The 20,791-nt window shown below is 40.4% G+C and overlaps 1 protein-coding gene across 2 annotated transcripts in view; it reads right to left on the bottom strand.

The window, feature by feature from the left end:
* PITPNB (phosphatidylinositol transfer protein beta) overlaps positions 1-20,791 on the bottom strand; it is a 70,182-nt gene extending 49,391 nt beyond the window's left edge. For both annotated transcript variants that reach the window (XM_037052400.1, XM_037052401.1), the window contains exons 1-3: positions 20,687-20,791; positions 14,535-14,565; positions 11,541-11,686 (exon numbers count right to left, since the gene is read on the bottom strand). In XM_037052400.1, coding sequence (XP_036908295.1) covers positions 11,541-11,686; positions 14,535-14,565; positions 20,687-20,706 — 197 coding nt within the window. In that variant the 5' untranslated portion in view covers positions 20,707-20,791. The remainder of the gene's footprint in view (positions 1-11,540; positions 11,687-14,534; positions 14,566-20,686) is intronic.

The following is a 20,791-nucleotide window of genomic DNA, read 5'->3' on the forward strand; positions in this document are numbered from 1 at the left end:
AAGTTCTACTAATTCCTTTTAAGTTTTGACTTCGCACAACCAAACCTTTGAGCCAATTTTGTCTCAAATTTACTTTTTTTTTTTTACACTTAACATGGGAACATCAACAAACACACCTCTCTCTCAATACATCTAACGAACTGACTAAACTTGGGGAAAATAAAACGGAGTAAATAAAATTAAATTTCAATTCTATTTTACAGGAGAGAAACTTTCATTAATTTTAAGTTTAATATAATCCTAACAAGGCAATTCAAGCATGCCACGTACATACAGAACCGAGAGCACAGCACATGCCACATTCTGCCACATACCATGCGCTCCCATGTACAGCGCATACACACGTTTTGGTGTGTATTATACACAGGACTGTTATGCCCATTACCATACCCATGGTATGCCATCATTATGCCCATGCACAATGTGCATCCGTATTTCCCCCTCAAAACTTTAGGCAAAAAAGTGCACATTATACATGGCAAAATATGGTGCTTTTTTGTTTTTTTTTTAGCTCAGTATCACTTAGGAAGTCACTTTAGTAAAATAAAAGGAATTCTGTTTTGGAAGCTCACAGAGTAACAGGAAAGAGACATATGTTAACTGAGCTAACAAAATGGTGTTAGATTTTAAAAACAAATTAGGAAGGATACTCTTCCTCTTGTTCTTCCAAACTATTCATGAAATGTTCTCTCATAATAAACTAACAGTGATAAAAGTGCTTTACCTCAATGTAAACTTCATCTAAATTCCAGCTGTTAAAAGTCATAACGTAATGGCCAGGAGTACACAAAGGTTCTTTGCCAATACAAGCCTTCCCCCATCTGAAGGTTAGTTAATAATATTTACCTTCAGAGTAAAATTCAACCAATGTGTTTTATCAATTGTCTTGAGAAGAGATAATACTGAGACCTAAGCTCAGTAATACCAATGGTTGTGGACCTGCTTTCGGTGAGTCTCTTCTGCCAGTGGCACCAGAAAACAAGGGCCAACAAGGCTTAAAAAATACATATAATAAATGAATGTACACTAAACTCCTCCTGATCTAGAGCATTCTTATAAAAAAAACAATCCTGTCCCCAAGATAAATAATACCTTGGCAAATCATTTCAAACTGTACTTTTCCCATAAAATTTTCACATCGTGTATAAACACAATGAATACACTGTTCAAAGATCCACCTTCTCATCCTCCCCCATACTATTGTGGATAAACATCAGAATGTTTGATGAAAAACACGGGGAAGAATCTGAAGATCAAATTAATTGGCCATAAATAAAGCAAATAACCTTTCATTTCATTGTCAATTGAAATATACCTTAAATCCACTGGACGCTTCATTCATTCCCTCAAGCATTTACAGAGTGTACACTGTGCCAGGGGATGAGTGAACAACGGTGTGCGAACAGAGATAATCCCCACCCACAGCTCGTCTTCCAGGGAGGAAAGCAGAAAACGCACCAGCAAACCAATAAAGCAGAGAATTACCTCTCCTGAAATGCAGTGAAGTTAAGGAACAGGGCACTGGGCAGTGAATACCTGGGGCGAGGGTGCTCATGAAGGCCTCCCTGAAAAGTGGTTGGCCCGACTGTGAGGAGGGCCAACAGTGTGAAGACATGGGGTGAGAGTCCTAAAAGAGCAAGAGACTTGGCCTGCTTGGGCCCCGTACAGGCCTCCAGCAGGGCTAGACTGCGCGCGGAGAACAAGGAAAGAGGGACACAGCTGAGGACGGTGAGGTGGGCAGGGGGCAGACAGATTACAGGGGCCCTCTTACAGGCCAGAGTTCGCGTTTTATTCGTTTTATGATGGGAAGCTACTGAAGGCTTTAAGAAGGGGAATGACACAACCCGATTTAAGTTTTAAAATCATTCTGGCTTTGTGTGGAAGATTCACGGGAGTGGGCAAGGATAGCAGCAAAAAGTAACTCAAAATGGATTAAAGATCTAAACGTAAAAGCTAAAACTATCTAATTCTTAGAAGAAATACAGATTAAATCTATGTTCCTTTGGATTGGGCAGTGAAGATATGACACCAAAAGCATAAACAAAAAAAAGGGAAATTGGACTTCACCCAAATTATGAACTTTTTAAGCTTCAAATGATACTGTCAAGAAAGTGAAACAACTCACGGGATGATCAAAAAATTGTGCAAATCATATGTCTGATAGGGAACTAGTATTCAGAATCGAAAAAGAATTCTTACAACAACAAAACGACAACCTAATTAAAAATGGGTAAAAGATCTGAACAGGTATTTCTCCAAAGATCTACAAACGACCGATATATACCTAAAAAGATGCTCAACATCAACCAACAGTGACGTGCAAATCAAAGCCACAGTGAGACACCACTTCCCACTCATTAGGACGGCTTCACACTCATTAGGACGGCTACTATTAAAACAAAAACAAAACCACAGACCTGAAAATAACAAGTATTGGTGAGGATGCAGAACCCTCACACTCTACTGGCGGGAATGTAAAGTGGTGCAGTCATTTTGGAAAACAATCTGGCAGTTCTTCAAATCTGGTGATTCTGAATGTAGGTGTGTGGATGCACATATACGTATATGTATACACATAAAACACCAAGAGACACGAAACGCATACATAGAAACTTGTACAAAAATGTTCATAGGAGCATTATTTATAATAGTTATAAGAATGGATGGCAAGAGACCAGTCTGTGGGCAACTGGAGAAGTTCAAGAAAGAGGTAAGGGTACGCCACTTTAATATGATAGCTATGTAGATGAAAGAGGAAGAAAAGGAGAGATAAGAAAAAAGTATAAAGTAACTTAATTGCCTAATTTGCAGGAAAGAAATAAAATAACCAGATATAAACTGGCTAACTTCTGGGCAATGTTAGTTTTGGAAAATTAGAAAAAGTAAAAAGAGGAAAGTGTATTTTTCGCACAACAAAAAGAAGATCAATGAGGAATGAAATTACAGTTGACCCTTGAATGATACAGGTGTTGGGGCACCAACCCCCCCCACTCCTTGCAATCTACATTAGTGTATAAATTTTGCATCCCCCCAAAAAACTTGAACTAGCCATCCCTTGGTATTCACAAGACCCTGGTCCCAAAATCCTGATGCTCAAGTTCCTCACATAAAAGGCCACAAAACAATGCAGACAGTTGGCCCTCCGCATCCTCAGATTCCCAGCCTATGGTTTGTTGAATTCACGGATGCAAAATCTGAGGATACAGAGGGCTGACTGTGTATTTATTGAAAAACAAAACAAAGCAAACCCGCGTATACATAAGTGGGCCGTGCAGTACAAACCCGTTATGATTCCCTGCACCACAAGGAGGAAACTGTGTCTTTCAGTAATATTCCTGATAATCTTCTACAATAGGATCACTCTTGATTTAGAAAACTTTTAACTGTGAAAATTAACTCAGAACTACATACATATAAAGAAAAAATTATGTATTGACAGCCAATTCTCAACTCAAGAACAAATGACTACATCAGGCTATTTACTAATTTCTTACTTATCCTTATTCAGAGATGGCCTCTGAATGTAAATCACTTATAATTAATCTTCGCATGCTCAGGTGATCTAATGTCTCGTGTTTAAATGTGAACATCACTTGCTGGCAGATGACTCTTTTTGCTCATAAAAATGAGCTCTTAACTTGAAACACATGAAATTTTAAAATGATTTTCAATATAACCTCTGCTGTTTCCACCTTTGAGGATCAAGGCTATTCTAGAGTGGGCGAAGTTTTATGAATTCTCCATCTTCCAGGACTGATTGAAGGTGGTGAAGGTATTTTGCTTATGAGAAATAAAAAGTTCAAACCTAATTTTCCCCAAGAAGGGAGATAAAACCGATAACAAAAGGTCCAGTCAGAGTGTTCCTTATGAGGTCTTAGGAGAACTTCAAGTTTTTCTCTGAAATACCATTCCTAAAGTTGCAACACATCTCCTTGCCTTGATTCCAGATTTTTTGCCCAATACATTCTTTCCTCCCTCCCCACCATCCACCACTAAGTGCTTATTAAACTTAAGGAAACATTCTCAACTTTTATGGTAAGTGGGGTACAAGGCATATGAAAACACAGGACTAGGAAGCAAAATGAGTAGTGACGAAAAGTGATGGAGTTTAGGGAAGAACAGAAGCAGCCGAGGCATGCCTCTGCACAAGACAGATCTAAGCTGTGCTCAGGAAGCTGAGCAGGTTATGGGTTCCGCCTAAGGGACTGAACAGGTCACTTCCGGAAGACAGGTGTTTATCCTGGACAGTTATTACGACTGAAGATATGCAGATAATCTCGAGTACCATACTAAGTTTAACTTTATTTTAGAAGACTTGAGCCTTTGAAGACTTCAAAGAATATAAGATATGGTGAAACTGTGGTTTTGGAAGAATTTCTACGTGCATCCCTTTTCAGTTCACTCCAGGAAATGGGAAATACTCTAACCCTCCCATAGGGCTCAGCAGTAGAGCAAAGTGATGAAGAGAGCAAGTTCTGGAGTCACGACACCTGCCCTGACATGGCCAATCTCTACCACCACGCAGCAGTGACACGGGGGCCACTTGACCCTTTCTTTCTGGACCTCAGTTTCCTCTCTAGAAAGGGGTGCTGTGGGGAATAACTGAGCTCCCACCTAGAACACTTCCAGTGATCAGCACACCATAAGAATTCATCAAGTTCTAGATCCTATGCTTTGAATTACCACGGGCAGCTCTTCACTAGTGAAAGTTATTGAAAGATATGGAAAGAATCTCATTATCCCATAAGAATTATTATTTGAGATCTGAGAAAATTCAACATTTGAAATGTCCTTTGAGATGCTCACAAAATTTTGGATTTTTTTAGTATCTTCTCAAGATTGTTCCTCAATCTCCTAGTTGAGATTAACTGTACATCTTACCTACCAGTGTTTTTTGGCTGAAATAAGAGAGCACACTGGCCAGGGCATCCAGAAACCTTGACAACGGTGGGCAAAGTGGACCTCAGAACTGCCAGTATCTCCAACGTAAACTCAGGTGCACCTGAGCCATCCAAGTTTGCTAAGTGAGCCTGCAATTCCACTGATGCTATATAATGGCAGTGCACAGAGCACTACAGGTCGCCCAAAAGGGTACATATATTTCATTTCCTGGACACATATTTAATGTTCTTAGGACGAGAGCTCTGAACTCTCTAGGAACACGCTGAACTCGGGCCGCTGCAGGATGCTGAAGTCTGTTTGGCAGGGCTGCACTGCCAGCCCCAGGTCATGGCTGCAGCCTTCCCTGCAGCACAGTGAAGGCCTCAGACTTACGACCGAATGACTCTTTGCCCTCCCATAATGTACTTATCCTGTGGCCATCTGCCTCCGGCGTGGCACTGATAATTTTGAGCGTGGACATCTGAATGCCCCTGCCCCTCCCCCAGGGTACAGCGACAGTTGGGCTCTGCTTTGTCTTTATTAATGGCCAAGTTTGGCTGTTTTTTTTTTTTAATTATTGCCAGAGTGACTATTCTATACCACACTGCCTGAGATCTATTATTGCTGCCCTCTTGCCTTTCCTGTCTCATGCCGCTCCATGCTTCCATCTACAGCCGCCATCACTGCGTGACAAGGTCAGTCTTCCAAGGGCAAGCAACAGCCCTCACTACCAATGAAACCCTCTCCTCCCTCCTCATGGGACACTTGCGTCCACTGGGTGGAATGCTTGCTGTCAGGCACTAGGGACTGCCTACTTGTGACTTTGAGCATGGAATCAAAAATCAGAAAATGCAGGTCTCTGTCACCATTCTACCACCTATTAGCTATGGGACTCTGAGTAAATATGCACCTCAGTGTATTCATATGTACAATGTGTATATTGACTATTTCTCAGAACTGCAATGAGGTACAAAGGAGTGCATTAAAAGGTGAAACCAGAGGGCACGATGGAATAGTTTCAGCTCCTTCAAGGGACACAGAAGTTGTTCCAGAAGGCTGAGTGCCTTGGCAGGAGAGCCTCCAGAGAACCAAGGTTTTCCTTTATTTAGTCCACTAAAAGCCTAAGAGAAACCCTCTTCTTCAAACTAGCTTTCCAGAACAATAATGTCTCTTGCACTAACCATTTTTATATAGCCCTCTTCAACTTAAGAGATTCATGTTTTGTAGCTGGAGTGTCACCTAATTCAAATGCTTCAAAAATTTTTTTCTCAGCCCTGGCTGGTGTAGCTCAGTGGATTGGGTGCGGGCCTGTGAACCAAGGATAGCGGTTCGATTCCCAGTCAGGGCACATGCCTGGGTTGCAGGCCAGGTCCCAGCAGAAGATGCACAAGAGGCAACCATACATTGATATTCTCCCCCTCTCCTTCCCTTCCCCTCTAAACATAAATAAATAAAAATCTTTAAAAAAATTTTTTTCTCAAACAAAAAGACAAAACAGTTAAGAAAATTTAAAATCTCCCATAATCCTACCACCAAGGGAAGAACATTTTAATGCATCTCTATCTTTTGCTTTAAATTTTTAAAAAACATAAGTAACATACATATTTATATTTATGTACATATTTAGCAACTAGTCTTTTCTATGTAATAATAATAATACAGCAACCATTTCTCCAATATTCCAACTCTTAGTTTTCAAATGTAGGATGTTTTGAGTCTATTTCAAGTTTATTCACATAGGGACATCACAGACCAAAACATTTTATATGTCAAACTTTTTGGTTTATTTTAGAACACCCAGAATTAAATCTTTACAGTCAAGAAAGTTTTATGTATTGGCAAAATTCAATTAAAGAGTATTATGTAAAGTGTAAGGAATCTGAATATACATACATTCAATACTATAAACATTATATAAATTATATCATCTAGAATGCCAAAATTTTCTGATATTTTTTAAATATATGCTTAAGGTACAAACAAATGAACAGAGGCCATGAATAAGACAGTTTTTATAACTGACTGATCAGAGTTTTTGCCTTCATTCAACCCTACATCAGAAAGAAATGCTGCATTCTAAGAGAAAATAAGAATAAAATTTAAGTTTCTCTAAAGTCATATAATCTACTTAATATTCACACGTTCCTATAAACCAGGTGGTAGCCTTAACCTGATAGAATATGAAAAATACTTATCATCACAGCTCTCCTGTAACTTTAAGGAGCGCTACAGAACACAGGTGTTATTCATTCCAATACAAAGGGAATACAGACAAAAGCAAAGACTCCCTTCCACCTTCAATAAACTAGGGAGACTCTTGGGAACCGCTCTGCCTGGTTTCAGGAGTTTTAACTGCCCTCCATGGCTAAAGCTGACTGAGTGACCTCAGGAATGCAAGCCACTAAGGAGACAAAGCTTGTCCCCTGCTCCCAACACTTGGTCGGTTAGTCTATGATGGGTACGACCCCTCAGAGGAGGGGCAACCTAAGCCAGACATGATCACTTGGGAGGCCATCATGGAAGGACTGGGGGGGGGGTGGGCAACGGGGGCCCACAACAAAGAGGGAGGTGATGGACCCTCACCCCCCAACTATACTGATATAGCCCAAGTCCCCATTTCCATCTGGGAGAAGCGCTTCCTGGCTCCAATCCACTTAAGCCAGAAAACCTGTGATGGGGAAGGTGGTGCAGCCCTTTGTTGGCTAGAGCGGGATGGGGTGGGAATGGGGTAATCAGGCATAAGAAAGAATATGTAAAATCCTGTGAAACCTGCTTTGTTTAGAATGCTCTCATTTAAACAATAAGGGTCCAAGCAAGAAATTTGTTCCTCAAAGTTTTATGGCTCTTTAGCTATCTGATCCTGACTGAGAACAAGCCCTCATAGTTCTTTGAATGCTATCTATTGTTTGATCCTTACTTGTATTATTGTGCAAATGAACCCAATAAAAGTCCCTTGAGAAAGGGGCTCTTGACCCTTCCCCTTTGAGGGATTGGCCACCTTTCCTCCCTAAGCAGATCATGTCTTGGTAGTTCCACTTTCATCTGTGGTGGACGGGGGCCTTTGCAGGCAAAGTTGCCCTCACAGGAGACTACTGACAAAATAGACTCAAAAACCTATGCTAATCTTTTGTTTTGAACAAACATTGGTATGGATTTTCTATTTTAAAAAATGTATGCCAAAGATAAAGATTAGACTGCCAAACTCAGGAGAATGTGCAAAAGAACTTCTAGAACTAGAGATAAAAACACCGAACAGAGGATTTAAATAGTCACAAAAGAAATTCAAATGATCAATTAATATAAAAAACCATTCAACCTCGCTAATGAAGAAATTCAAGTTTTGCCCTGGCTGCTGTGGCTCAATGGATTGAGTGTGGGCTGCTAACCAAAGGGTCACTGGTTGGATTCCCAGTCAGGGCACATGCCTGGGTTGCAGGCCAGGTGAGAGGCAACCACACATTGATGTTTCCCTCCCTTCCCCTCTCTCTAAAAATAAACAAATAAAATCATTAAAAATTACAAAAAAATAAAAATAAAGGAATGCAAGTTTAAATGACATTATTTTCTGTGTATCAAAAAATCGGCAAAATTTAAAGAGAGAAAAACACAGGAAAATGAACACTGTCAAACTCTAGGAGGACAATCTGGCAATAACAACAAAATTTAAAATGAGTATGTCCTTTCAGCAATTCTTCTTGTATAAATTTCTCCTAGAAAAACAATAACCCAAGGCATAAGACATGCGCAACTATGTTCTGAGAAGTATTATTTGTAAGAGACAAAAACTGTAAAACATCAGAAATTACCTAAGTCTGTACCAAGCAGCTTTATTCAGTTTTTAAAAGAATGAAAGGGACATTGAATAATAACATGGAAGAATGGTCATGTTATATCAATGCATGAAAAATAAAGCAAACTGCAGAACCATATGTATAGTATGATCTCATTTGCTATAAAAAACAAAAAATGATACAAGTGATATTTTTTTTTAATTGAGTGTGTATAGAAAATTTAGAAGGATGAACTCTAATCCACTCTAGTGTTTCTTTGGGATTACAGATATGTGAAGGCAAGAGGTGGGGACTAAGTTTTTATTTTATCTTCTCTGTTGTTTTAATTTTTAAAAATAAGTATACATATTAATTCTACAATTTAAAAATAATCAGACTTCCAGTCAAGAGAGAGGCTTAGGTAAACACAGCTTGCCTCCTGGCACAACCACAGCAAAAATTACAACTAGATTATCAAACAAATGTCACCCAGAACCATCAGAAAATTGAGCTGCATGGAAGTCCAACAACCAAGTGATTAAAGAAGTCACATGCATCCCTATAGGCAGGAGGAGTGCAAAAAGAGAAACAGGTGGAGAGGTGCAGAGACCTGGAGATACAGAACCGCAGTCCCATGCTCACATGTGGTGGATAAAAATCGGGATGGACACCTTGGGAGCAAGAGATCCCAGCCCCACACTAGACCACCCAGACCAGGTTTCCAATGCCAGGAAGACCCCATAACTTCTGGCTGTAAAAATCAGTGGGGACTGGAGCGGCAGAAGAAAAGTACAGGATTCTCAGGAGTCTCCTTTTAAAGGGTCTTCAACAGACTTCGGCAGATTCCCTCCTGTTGGGCTTCAGCACTGGAGCTGCAGCTGGAGGGGCACCAGTGGCAACCAGAAAAAACTGGCACCATAGCGAGTGCTGGGGACAGCATCTTCCCAGATAAAACTCCAGAGGCCAAGCAGCCGCAATGCCCCCTTTCTGAGTCCTCCTCCACACAGAGCCACAGAGCAGCGACACCACATCAGAGGCTCCATTGACCAGGTTCACATGGGTTGCCCCACACTGGCAATTACCTGTGGCTCCTCCCCATCCAACTTACTGTAGTGCTTTTCTATATTAGGCCACACTACTAAGACAGAGAGTCCAAGCAGATCTGCCTAAAACACAGACACACATAAAAACATGAACACAGGGAAGCGGCCAAAATGAGGAAACAGAGAAATATGACCCAAATGAAAGAATAGACCAAAACTACAGAAAAAGAACAAAACAAAATGGAGATACGCAATCTATCAGATGCGGAGTTCAAAACACTGGTGATTAGGGTGCTCAAGGAACTCACTGGGTGGTACTTCAATAGCATAAAAAATATCCAGGCATAAATGAAGGTTACACTAAGTGAAATGAAGAAAACTCCACAGGGAACCAACACTGGAGCGGATGAAGTCAAGAATCAAATCAATGATTTGAAACATAAGGAAGAAAAAACATTCAATCAGAACAGCAACAAGAAAAATTGGAAAAAAAATAAGAATAAGCTAAGAAAGTCTCTGGGACAACTTCAAATGTACCAACATTTGAATCATACGGTGCCAGAAAGAGGAGAAAACGAGCAAATTGAAAACTTACTTTAAAAAATAACGAAAGAAAACTTCCCTAATTTGGTGAAGGAATAGACATACAAGTCCAGGAAGCAGAGTCCCGAAGAAGTTGGACCCAAGGAAGCACACACCAAGACACATCATAATTGAAATGCCAAAGGTTAAAGATAGAGAATCTTAAAAGCAGCAAGAGAAAAGCAGAGAGTTACTACAAAGGAGTTCAGTAAGACTGAACAGTCAGCTGATTTCTCACAAGAAACTTTGTAGGCAAGAAGGGACTGGCAAGAAGTGATGAAAGGCAAGGACCTACATCCAAGACTGCTCTATCCAGCAAAGCTATCATTTAGAATGGAAGGGCAGATAAAGTGCTTCCCAGACAATGTAAAGCTAAAGGAGTTCATCATCACCAAGCCCTTATTATATGAAATGTTAAAGGGACTTATTTAAGAAAAAGATCAAAACTACGAATATTAAAGTGGTAATAAATTCACAACTATCAACAATTCAATCTGAAACACAAACTAAGCATATAAGCAGAACAAAAACAAAATCATAGGTATGCAACATTTGGAGGAGTGTCAGTTGTGAGGGAACGGGCCAGATTGGGGGAAGAGGTGCAAGGATCAAGGAGTACAAACCGGTAGGGGCAGAACAGACAGGGGGATTAAGAACAGTATAGGAAATGGAGGAGCCAAAGACTTACATGCATGACCTACAGATACGAACTAAGGGGGGACTGCTACAGGGAATGGGGGGTACCAAGTAGAGGTGGACAAAGGGAGAAAAACTGGGACAACTGTAACAACATAATCAATAAAATATACTTAATTTTTAAAAAATGCCCAAATCAATAGTTATTGGGGAAAATGGAAAAATAAATAGCATATTTTTCAGACTATAAGATGCACCCCCCTCATTTGAGAGGAATAATGGTTGTTAATGCTGCTGCTGAGTTCTGTTTACATTTACATTGGTGAAATACTATGTTATTTATGTTATTAAATATTTTACCACATTTTTTGCTTCAAAAAAATTTTTCCCTATTTTCCTCCTCTAAAACCTAGATGCATCTTATGGTCCAAAAAATACAGTAAATAAAAATAAACATAAAACAGAATTCTCCCCCCAAAATTAACATGTCACATATTGTCATGTTAAAATTTAAAAAGTACCTCAGCACATCTAAGTTACGTAGTTACATGTTTATTAAGCAAGCTGAGTAGTTAAAGCCTCCTTATTTAATACAATAACGAAGCATCAAACGTGAATCCCGGCTTACCTCTTAAGGTGATAAATTTTGTGTGTGTACTGCCCCTTTTCTCCATCCTTCTCATAAGGTTCATTCTTTAAGACTTCAATTCCTTCTCCACCACCAGTCTCGTTCTTACTAGCTTCTGCAACAGAGTAAAGCTGCCCAACCTGGTACTGAAATTTCAAAGAGCACAGACGTTCAGTAAATCAGTAGTAACTGTGGAAACTCTGTATGCTACCACCTTACTATATAATACAGAAAGCAAACCCAAACCATTCAACGCATATGTTCTACATGAAAATGTAACTCAAATTGGAAATGACTGCTTAGGAAGACAAACACCAGGTGCTCATACAGCTTCAAAAAACTCTTATATTTCACGAGATTTCCATTATTTAAGAAAACTGCTAGTTACAAACACTCTGGTGCTTTAATACCCAGCTATCAGGAAAACATCGTGACACTTAGTTCGTTTTTGAATAATAAATACACATTTGTATTTTCCAAAGCATTTTCACATCTATTATATTCATTAATTTTACAAAACTTAGACAAAGTTACGGCAGGTATATAATTATCACTTTGCCAGTTAAGAAAGCTGAGCAACCAGAACACCATCTTCAACAGTAAGAAGAGGGACATCAAGTGTAATAATAAAAGCCTGCAAGTACAAAGAACTATGACAGTCCAAATTTCAGTAGACCCCTGGAGTCTTTTTCCCAATGACTTACACACACATCACATACCAAATTTGGCTTTTGTCTGTCCAAACAGAAACCACATGAAGTATCCAGGATCAGAACTGTGTACTGTCAAGTTCTCCAGTAAACAAACTGCTCATAAAGCATTATAAACATACAAGTATTACCACAAAAGGCAAGACACTGCCAACAGTGGTTTGTGTTCCATTGTAGAGTGAACCAGAATGCACAGCGGTCTGTTCCACCTGTGAGCAGGCAGCACTGCTCTCTGCCAATGTGGGGTCACCGGCCATTGCAACAAATGATCAAAAGCAAAGCTCTGTGTTCTAATTTATTCCTGGTGACTCAACCATAACACTACCTCTGACCTCTCCAAATCTCGCCAACTTTCTTCCTCCCAATGAAGACAGCCTGAGAAAATGCTTTTCTTTCTTTTAAAGTAGATTTTCAAAGAAAAGCTGGCTCTAAAAACTAGTAATTCGAAACCAACATTTTATGTGAGGGTCAAAACCTAGATGCGTCTTATGGTCCATAAGACGGGGGGTAGCTGTAAGCTCTGTAAATATTCCTATCTAGAAAGCCCCTGGGAATAGGACGTTATCTCGCAGGTTAATTCTCATTCTCTCTCCCTTCTCTCTTCTCCCCCCATCTCTGTGTCTCTGTCTCCTAGGAAGCTGGAACCAAGCACATTTGTTTTTTAATGAATCAAAAGCAGTTTCTATCGGGATTTTAGATTGCAAAGAGGGTTGTAATTCTTATTTTGGTTTTCATAATACAACATCAGTGTTAGACCAGTAACACTACAATCAATCCTTATGTCCTTCAAATGTACTTTCCAACATTTTCCATAATTTAAAAATAGAATTAAAATGTCTAAGTCAAAAGCTAAATTTAATCTTGGTCATAAACAGAGCAACAAAAATTTACACAGAAACAACAGTATCCAAAAGCATGTTCTTAATGGGCTGGTAACGTGTGGCATGCTCCTAGACTTCTTCCACTGTCATTCTGAAGATTAACTTAAAGATAGGAAGCATGTCTATTAAGTCTGAGTATAACAAAGAGCTGAGATTATTTTTGGTGACAATACCAAGACTCAGAAAGATTTCAGTGACTTGATTCAACTAGCCAAAACCATACAAAAACGAATGTCAGCTTCCACATTCGCGTTCAAACAATCACTCATCCAAGTAAAGAACAGGGGTGTGTGGCTTGTCTGAGTGTTTTAATGCAGTGAACCCTCAGGCACTACTGAGATACACACAACTATGTTCAAGTCTACCTTAAACAGTGCCAGATAGCTATTCATTTTTAGTTCCTGCGTTTTATTTTTTTCTTTCTGTCTTCTGTCAGCTGTCACTTCTTACATTATCAGTTTGTTTTGTCCCACTTCCAATTCACTGCTTCCAATTTACTGTCAGCTCTAAGAAAACCAGATAACTGAGCAAGGGCAAACTGTGTGCAAGTTACAGAAGGAGCCCGGAGGGCTTTATGTGTTTTGCTACCCATACCTTTATTTCTCAGAAGCCTTCTCTGCTTTTATTTTCCTCCTCCTTAGCTATACTACAGGTAACTAAAATTGCAGAATGTGCAGCTTCTGAACTGGTGGTGTATTTCTGTGTCATGTGCAGATCAAGAGACAACACTCTCCCAGTTATGTGCTGGTCAAACATGTCTGGAATACCATTTCCGGCTGAAAGCAGTAACTTCAACCACGCAGCAGTGAGACCAGCTGGCGAGGAAGTCTAGAGGTCATGTTATATTAAGCCAAATGAACATGCTGGGAATGTTTAACCTTGTAACCTCGAGAAGATGGAACAAAAGGGAGTCGGGGAGGAGAGAGAACTCCCAAAAGAAAACCTGAAGGGTTACCATATGCAAGGCAGAATAGGCCTATTTCCCATTGCTCAAGCAGCGGGAACTCAAACAAGTCAAGCATTATAGGAAAGTAGATTTTGGTTTAAAATAAAGACAAATGTTTAAAAAATGCAACAGTAAAGCAGGCTGCTTCTCTAAGCAAGTTACTTAACCTGAAAGTGCTTAAGCTCAGGCTGGAACCTCCTTTCTCTGGAATATTGTAAACAGAATTTCTGCACTAGACAGGAAGTTCGACCTCACACTTTAGACCCTTAGAAAACAAAACAGTGTAACAGAGATTCACCTACAATTATCTGTAATTATTTGTGTAACAACTGTTAATACACCTTAATTCATTCTGTCACAAATTAAAATATAAAATAAACAACAAAAATATAACTTCAGATTAACATATCAAAATGAACTGTATCAATAAACCAACACAGAAGCAGGCATGACTTACCTCCTGAACAGAACAGGGCAAAACCACACGGCTAAAAAGGCAAAAGGAAAAACAATATACGTTACACATAAAATAGGTGGGCTGTAAAACACATCTATATGCTTAAAGGAGCTTCTACAGTGAGTCCAATGAGAGCATGGTGAAAGGCTATTATTTATGATGCCTAAAGCTCTAAGTGTTGAACCGGGTAAATAAAACCACCACCATTCTGGGTTCTCAACAATCACTGCTTTTAGCATCCAAATTGTACCAGGACCCCCAAAAACGCAGTTGCAAAGATTCCTGTGAGGAAAAAAGAACAAGAGAAAACTCATCACTGAAAACTGCAGGCTGGTAAGGTCATACAATCCTGAGCGCGCCCGATCTCGTCTGGAAACCGCAGGGTACAGAACGTATTATTTGGTCTGGTCAGGGTGCTTCAGGGCATTTTCACGTGATTTCATTCTCCATCTATACACTATGCACTTTTTGACACTTCCCACACAACAATGTATTGAATTTCATGAGAGAATGCTTCCCAAAATTGATCCCTACTACCCAATTACTTCTCAATTTTCTTAAGAGAAAAATAAGTAAACAGTCCTTTAGACTTAGTAAGAAAAAACTTTATGGAAAATACCCCGAGCCCTATAAATAGGACAAACCCTTCTGGGGTAGGCTCAACGTAAGATTGATACATGTTTGATCTTGTCTGAGAGTTTGTTATCAGACACGCAAAAGGACCCATGTGGAGGTTACCGCTCCTGAAGATGAATTCCAAAACAAGAATACCATGGTGAATTTATCCGAATATTGCATTTTACCGCCAGATTTTTTAAAGGGAGGTATACATAGTTCTACCCAAAACTCTGAAAACCATCCTGAATATCAATTTCTCATGATAGATGATGTCCAAAAGAGAAACGTGTGTGTGTGTGTTTGTGTACCTGGTCCTTCTCAGACTTTCCCTCCCAGCCATTAAGCCACCACAGAAGGAAATGACACTCTTTTTACTCTTTCCATTAAACACAAAGGGGGAAAAAAAATCTCACGATGGTCAGCTCACAGAAAACTGCCAACAGTGTTTCTCATTCCAACTTCTTAGCTCCACTTCCCACCTACTGCTCTCTCCCTATTCTCCTCCAATATCTATGCTTGAATACTCACGTCACCTTAATCTTCAACATGTATGAAGCATTTCCCCTGTAATTCCCTCCTCCCTATTGGTGATCACTCATCACTCCTTGTCTTTCTCACAGTGATCACCTAAAGACAACGAACATTCTCAAAGTCACAATGGTCACTCATCTCTATTCTCATCCAGAACTGACTAGTTATACAAAGCCTTTCCATACCCAGTCATATTAGCCATCTCCTCCAGGTACACACTAACTTGCTCACTGCCTCCTGAACAGAAAATAAACTGGGAAGGAGGGAGTGCAGTGGTCGGGGGAAGGCTAGGATGTAGATTGGGAGCGTATTTTGAAAGTTATAAAGATACAGACAACAATATAGGTTGTGAGAATATTATCGCAGCCTGCAATGGAATGGTAAGAACTCTATTAAGTTTATTAGGCAACAAGGAATCCTGGGAGGTTGTTCTGAGAGTTAACAGACATAACTACAGCTAACCTGAAGAAGGCATCAGTAGGCTGTTAAAAATGTTGAGGAGCAGAAGTGTGGGGAAAAGCCATTTCTGTGAGACTGGGCAAGGCCTTACAAAGGTCTGAACCAAGGTGACAGTAGAGGTATCCCTCATGCTTTGAAAGTTTGCCACTTCACCTTTAGGAAATACCTACACTAGAACCCATTTTCACTAACTGAAAGAAATACACAGAGGGTTTTGGCTATCACGAATAAAGGAAAAAAGTGTTTTCTTTTGCAGGACTGTCCCAGAGGTAGCGTGCGACCCCAGGCAGCAAGCGTGGCCCCCGCCAAGCTCCTCCCCGAGGACCTGCACTCAGCATTTCAGCATCAAGCAGCCACAGCTCTGAATGGTGTCGGTGAGCACCTGTGCTTCACCTTGATTTACTTCGTGCATCTGTCAGCAAGATGTGTCCTAAGGAATCGCAAAAGCCTGAGATCGTAGAGGTATTACACTTAGCATAAAACTGGATGCAAGTAACCGTATTTGACATGATTTTGTGAAGTTTTGGGGGGAATTTAGCAATGCTCAAAAGTTCTTCACATACAGCTGATCCTTGAACATAGGTCTGACCTGCGCAAGTCCACTTTTACGCAGATTTTTCCCAATAAATGCCTATACTGCTCAATTCTTGGATGGGAGCTTGAAGATGCAAAGAACTGATTGTATGCATTGATCTATGTACCCATTTCCTATTGGGTACCTAGCATCAGTGGATTTTGGGAGGATATGGATATTTGGGAGGATATGGATATCTGGGAGGCTTATGGAGCCAATCCTCTGTGAGTACCAAGGGACAACTAAGTTTTGAGGTAGTCTAAGGTTATACAGATTTTAAATGGGGGGGGGTGTTTATTCCAAGCCTCAAATGTATTAATTAATCATCACTGCTTCTTTGTTTTACACTGTTTTAGCTAACAAAAGGTTTCATAACAATACTCTACTTTCCAATAGTGGGAGAATTATGAACAGGTATACCTTGTTTTAGTGTTTCGCAGATTAGGTATTGCATTTTTTTTTTTTTTTTTTACAATCTGAAGGTTTGTATTGGGTTGGCCAAAAAGTTCATTTGGTCTTTTCCGTCAGATGGCTGTAGCAGTGCTATTTGTCTTTAATCTCATTCGAAATCACTGTTAGATTGCATTTCGACAGCTGTTATATCAGCATGCATTAGAAAAAACATAAAAATTGGTGAATTTGGGGGCTATCTATTTTAATATTGAGGTTGGAAGAAAATACATTTTTGGCATAGTATGCTTTATTATTTCAAGAAAGATAAAATGCAACTGACACACAAAAAAGACGTGCAGTGTAGGGAGAAGGCTCTGTGACTGATCGAATGTGTCAGAAGTGGTTTGCAGAGTTTCACGCTGGAGGTTTCTTGCTGGATGATGCTCCTCAGCTGGTTGAAACTGACAACAATCAAATTAGACATTAATTGAAAACAATCAACATTATATTCCACCGGAGATAGCCAACATACTTAAAATATCCCTATCAATAAAGTTATCGGTAAATATAAAAAATGTGTCTTTTACTTTATAGAAAAAAACCATACAGACTTTTTGGCCAACCCGGTAACAAGCCTATGCTGAACGAGCCTATTGGCACCATTTTTCCCATAGGCTGAGATGCTGGTTAGCACTTGTTAGCAAGAAAGTATTTTTTCATTAAAGTATGTACATTTTAAAGATATAATGCTATTATATATTTACCAGACTACATACCGTATAGGGTAAACATAACTTTTATTTGCACTGGGAAACAAAAATATTCATGTGACTTGCTTCACTACGATGCTAATTTTATTGCAGTGGTGTGGAACCAAAACCACAATATCTGAGGTATACCTGTATTTGAAAAATCTCAAACTTCCCTAAAAATCCTCATGAAAATAATTTTCCAAATGGAACTAGCAACTAGTTCTTTAAAACCAAGACTCTATGCTAATGGCAACTTCATTTATTGCTCACTTAAGTAACAACTTCTAGGGAACTCCCACCCTGAAAAGTCATTTCTAACCTTTTAATTAATGTTAAAAATAGATGGCATTTTTAAAGACAACAAACATTTGCCAAAGTATTTTAAATTTACCAACATCTTCACATAGGAATGACCTAGTCATTCCTCCTGACCAAAAACAATTTTAGAAAGTTGTCTTGCAAATAGCAAGAATCATTTTTTTTCCATTTAACAACACTGAGTACTTACAGTGTGTTAAGAGTAGATGCTATGCTGAATACTGGGAATACTTAGAAAAATAAGAAACAGCCCTGACTGGTGTGGTTCAGTGGATTGAGTGCTGACCTGTGGACCAAAGGGTCACAGGTTAGATTCCCAATCAGGCCACATGCCTGGGTTGCAGTCAAGTCCCCATTGAGGGGTGTTCAAGAGGCAACCACACGTACGTTTCTCTGCCTCTCTTTCTCACTCCCTTCTCCACTCTAAAAATTTTTAAAAAATACTTTAAAAAACAAGACAAAAATAAGAAAGAGTGGTTTTTCCTAGACTTCAAAGTCTAGGGAAAAATAAATTCTAGCAGAGACATACATGAAGAGTGAATACCAAGAAATGTAATTTATAACTTTAGGGAATATTATACTTTGGGCATATTTTGACATGTTACCTTGGTGCACTCAAACTTTACAAAGAAAGTAATGGTTCTCAAAAAGCATAGTGTGTAGCTTTCCAATGGGAATTGCTTTCCATAAGTTAGCTTGAGACTCCTCCCCCACACTGTCAATGGAATCTACTGAACACTTAATTCACATTTTAGGAGGAAGGAAATTACTCTAGTAAAAGAAAAATGACTAGACCTGTGATTTCAAATCAGTTCTGCAATTCACTTGCTATGTGACTTGAGCCAAGTCGATTTCCTTCTGTCATATTTCCCCAATTTGTCTTAATATCTGCCACCTACATACATTACAAAGATGTCAGAGTAATAAATGAGGTAACACATGATACGCTGCATTAACAACCTGGAAGAAAATTTCTCTGTAAATCCAAAGTTCAGTACTGTAAATAGGCTTTAACTGAAATGTGTTACCTTGTCATTGACTGAGGTTATCATTTTTCATTAGTTCATTTACCAAGTATTTATTGAGCATTTACAACATGCCAGGGACTATTCTAAGAGCTGGGGACATGGGAATGAGCAAGACAAATTCATAGAGCTTACACACAATAAGAGAATCCATATAATAAAATAGACAAAATAATTGTGTTGTATGGTAGCTGCTGGTAATTGTTATGGGGGAACAACAAAGCACGGAAAACAGATACCAAAAGGTGGGGGTTACAATGAAGTCTTCGGAGAGGGATTCCCTAAGAAAGGGACATGTAAAAAAAGACCTGCAGGAAGGAGGTAAGTTAGTGACATGCAAAGGAGCACTTCAGAGAGAGGGAACAGAAAGTAGAAAGGCACTGAACTGAACTTTTCTTTCCTGTAGTGGAAGAACAGCAAGGAAGTGTGTGCACGTGGCCTGGGCAAGAAAAGGGCAGTAATAAAATCAGAGCCAAAAAAAAAACAGTATAAGACTTCCTAGGCTATTGTAAAGGCTTTGATTTTTATTCTCAGTGAGTCATGGAATCTTTGGAGGGTTTTATGCAGAGAAGCAACAAGAATCGCTTTCTTTGCAAAGAACAGAAGAATTTAAAATGAAAGGAGCATTTGAAAAACCAAAGAAGGGCCATACTCGAAATCCCTAGATGCCCAAAGGATGATGACGAAACGAACCAACTGTGACAGCTGAATAATCACTGCCAACCAGATTTCCTGTGATACTTAGTCCTTGCGGGTGAGAAACACGAAACTTTTCAACAAAATCACTTCGCCGGTCTAATGCACCTAGAAACCCTTCTGACATACCGCCTCACCTCAACCCCATATTCTAGGTGGAGCCTGGAATATCACCCCACCTTAGAGAAATGGAAACTGAGACTGAGAGCAGAGAGATGGCTCTACTGTCAAGTCAACAGAGTTGCCCACTAGGGCGGAGGTTTTCCGGACTCCCGGGGCTCCTGCATGAAGTTCAAGGCGCCCAGGTCCCACCTCGAGTTCAGACACCAGGGCTGCCTTCACCCAACAAGCCCACCTCCCTAGGGTGACAGGCAGGCTCCACCCCAGACCACAAATCACAGTCAAACCCACCCCTTCTCTCCCACTCCCGGTCCCACCAGGGGGCCCAGGGGTGGGGGAGGCGGTCAGAAGACGGGTCCCAGCGGAAACTCCTAGCCGCGGCTTTCCAAGCCACCCGATCCGGCTGGGACACAGCCGCCTCTACCCTGGGAGAGAGGGCAGCAGTGTTACCACAGCCACGCCTGGGCGAGGAGACTGGGCAAGGAACCTGGGGGAGCGCCGTGGAGGGGCCTTGAGTGGGCCGGGGGCGCGGGCTGGGGGGGAGGGGACGCTCGAAGGGAGCGGCCGCCCGAGCCTCGCTCCTTGTCGGGAATGTTCCATCACATCCCACTCAATGAACCTCCCACCACAGCTGTCATGAAGCCCAGCTCGCGGCCACAGACTCACAATTCCTTAATCAGCACCATCTTCCCGGAACCCCCTTACAGCTGCTGCCGCTAACACCGCCGCCGCCGCCGCTCCCGCCGCTCACGGCGCCTGCGCGGCCCCGCC

The sequence above is a fragment of the Sturnira hondurensis genome, unplaced genomic scaffold, assembly GCF_014824575.4.
Source record: "Sturnira hondurensis isolate 20B ecotype Veracruz unplaced genomic scaffold, ASM1482457v3 Scaffold0007406, whole genome shotgun sequence".
Lineage (NCBI taxonomy): Eukaryota > Metazoa > Chordata > Mammalia > Chiroptera > Phyllostomidae > Sturnira > Sturnira hondurensis.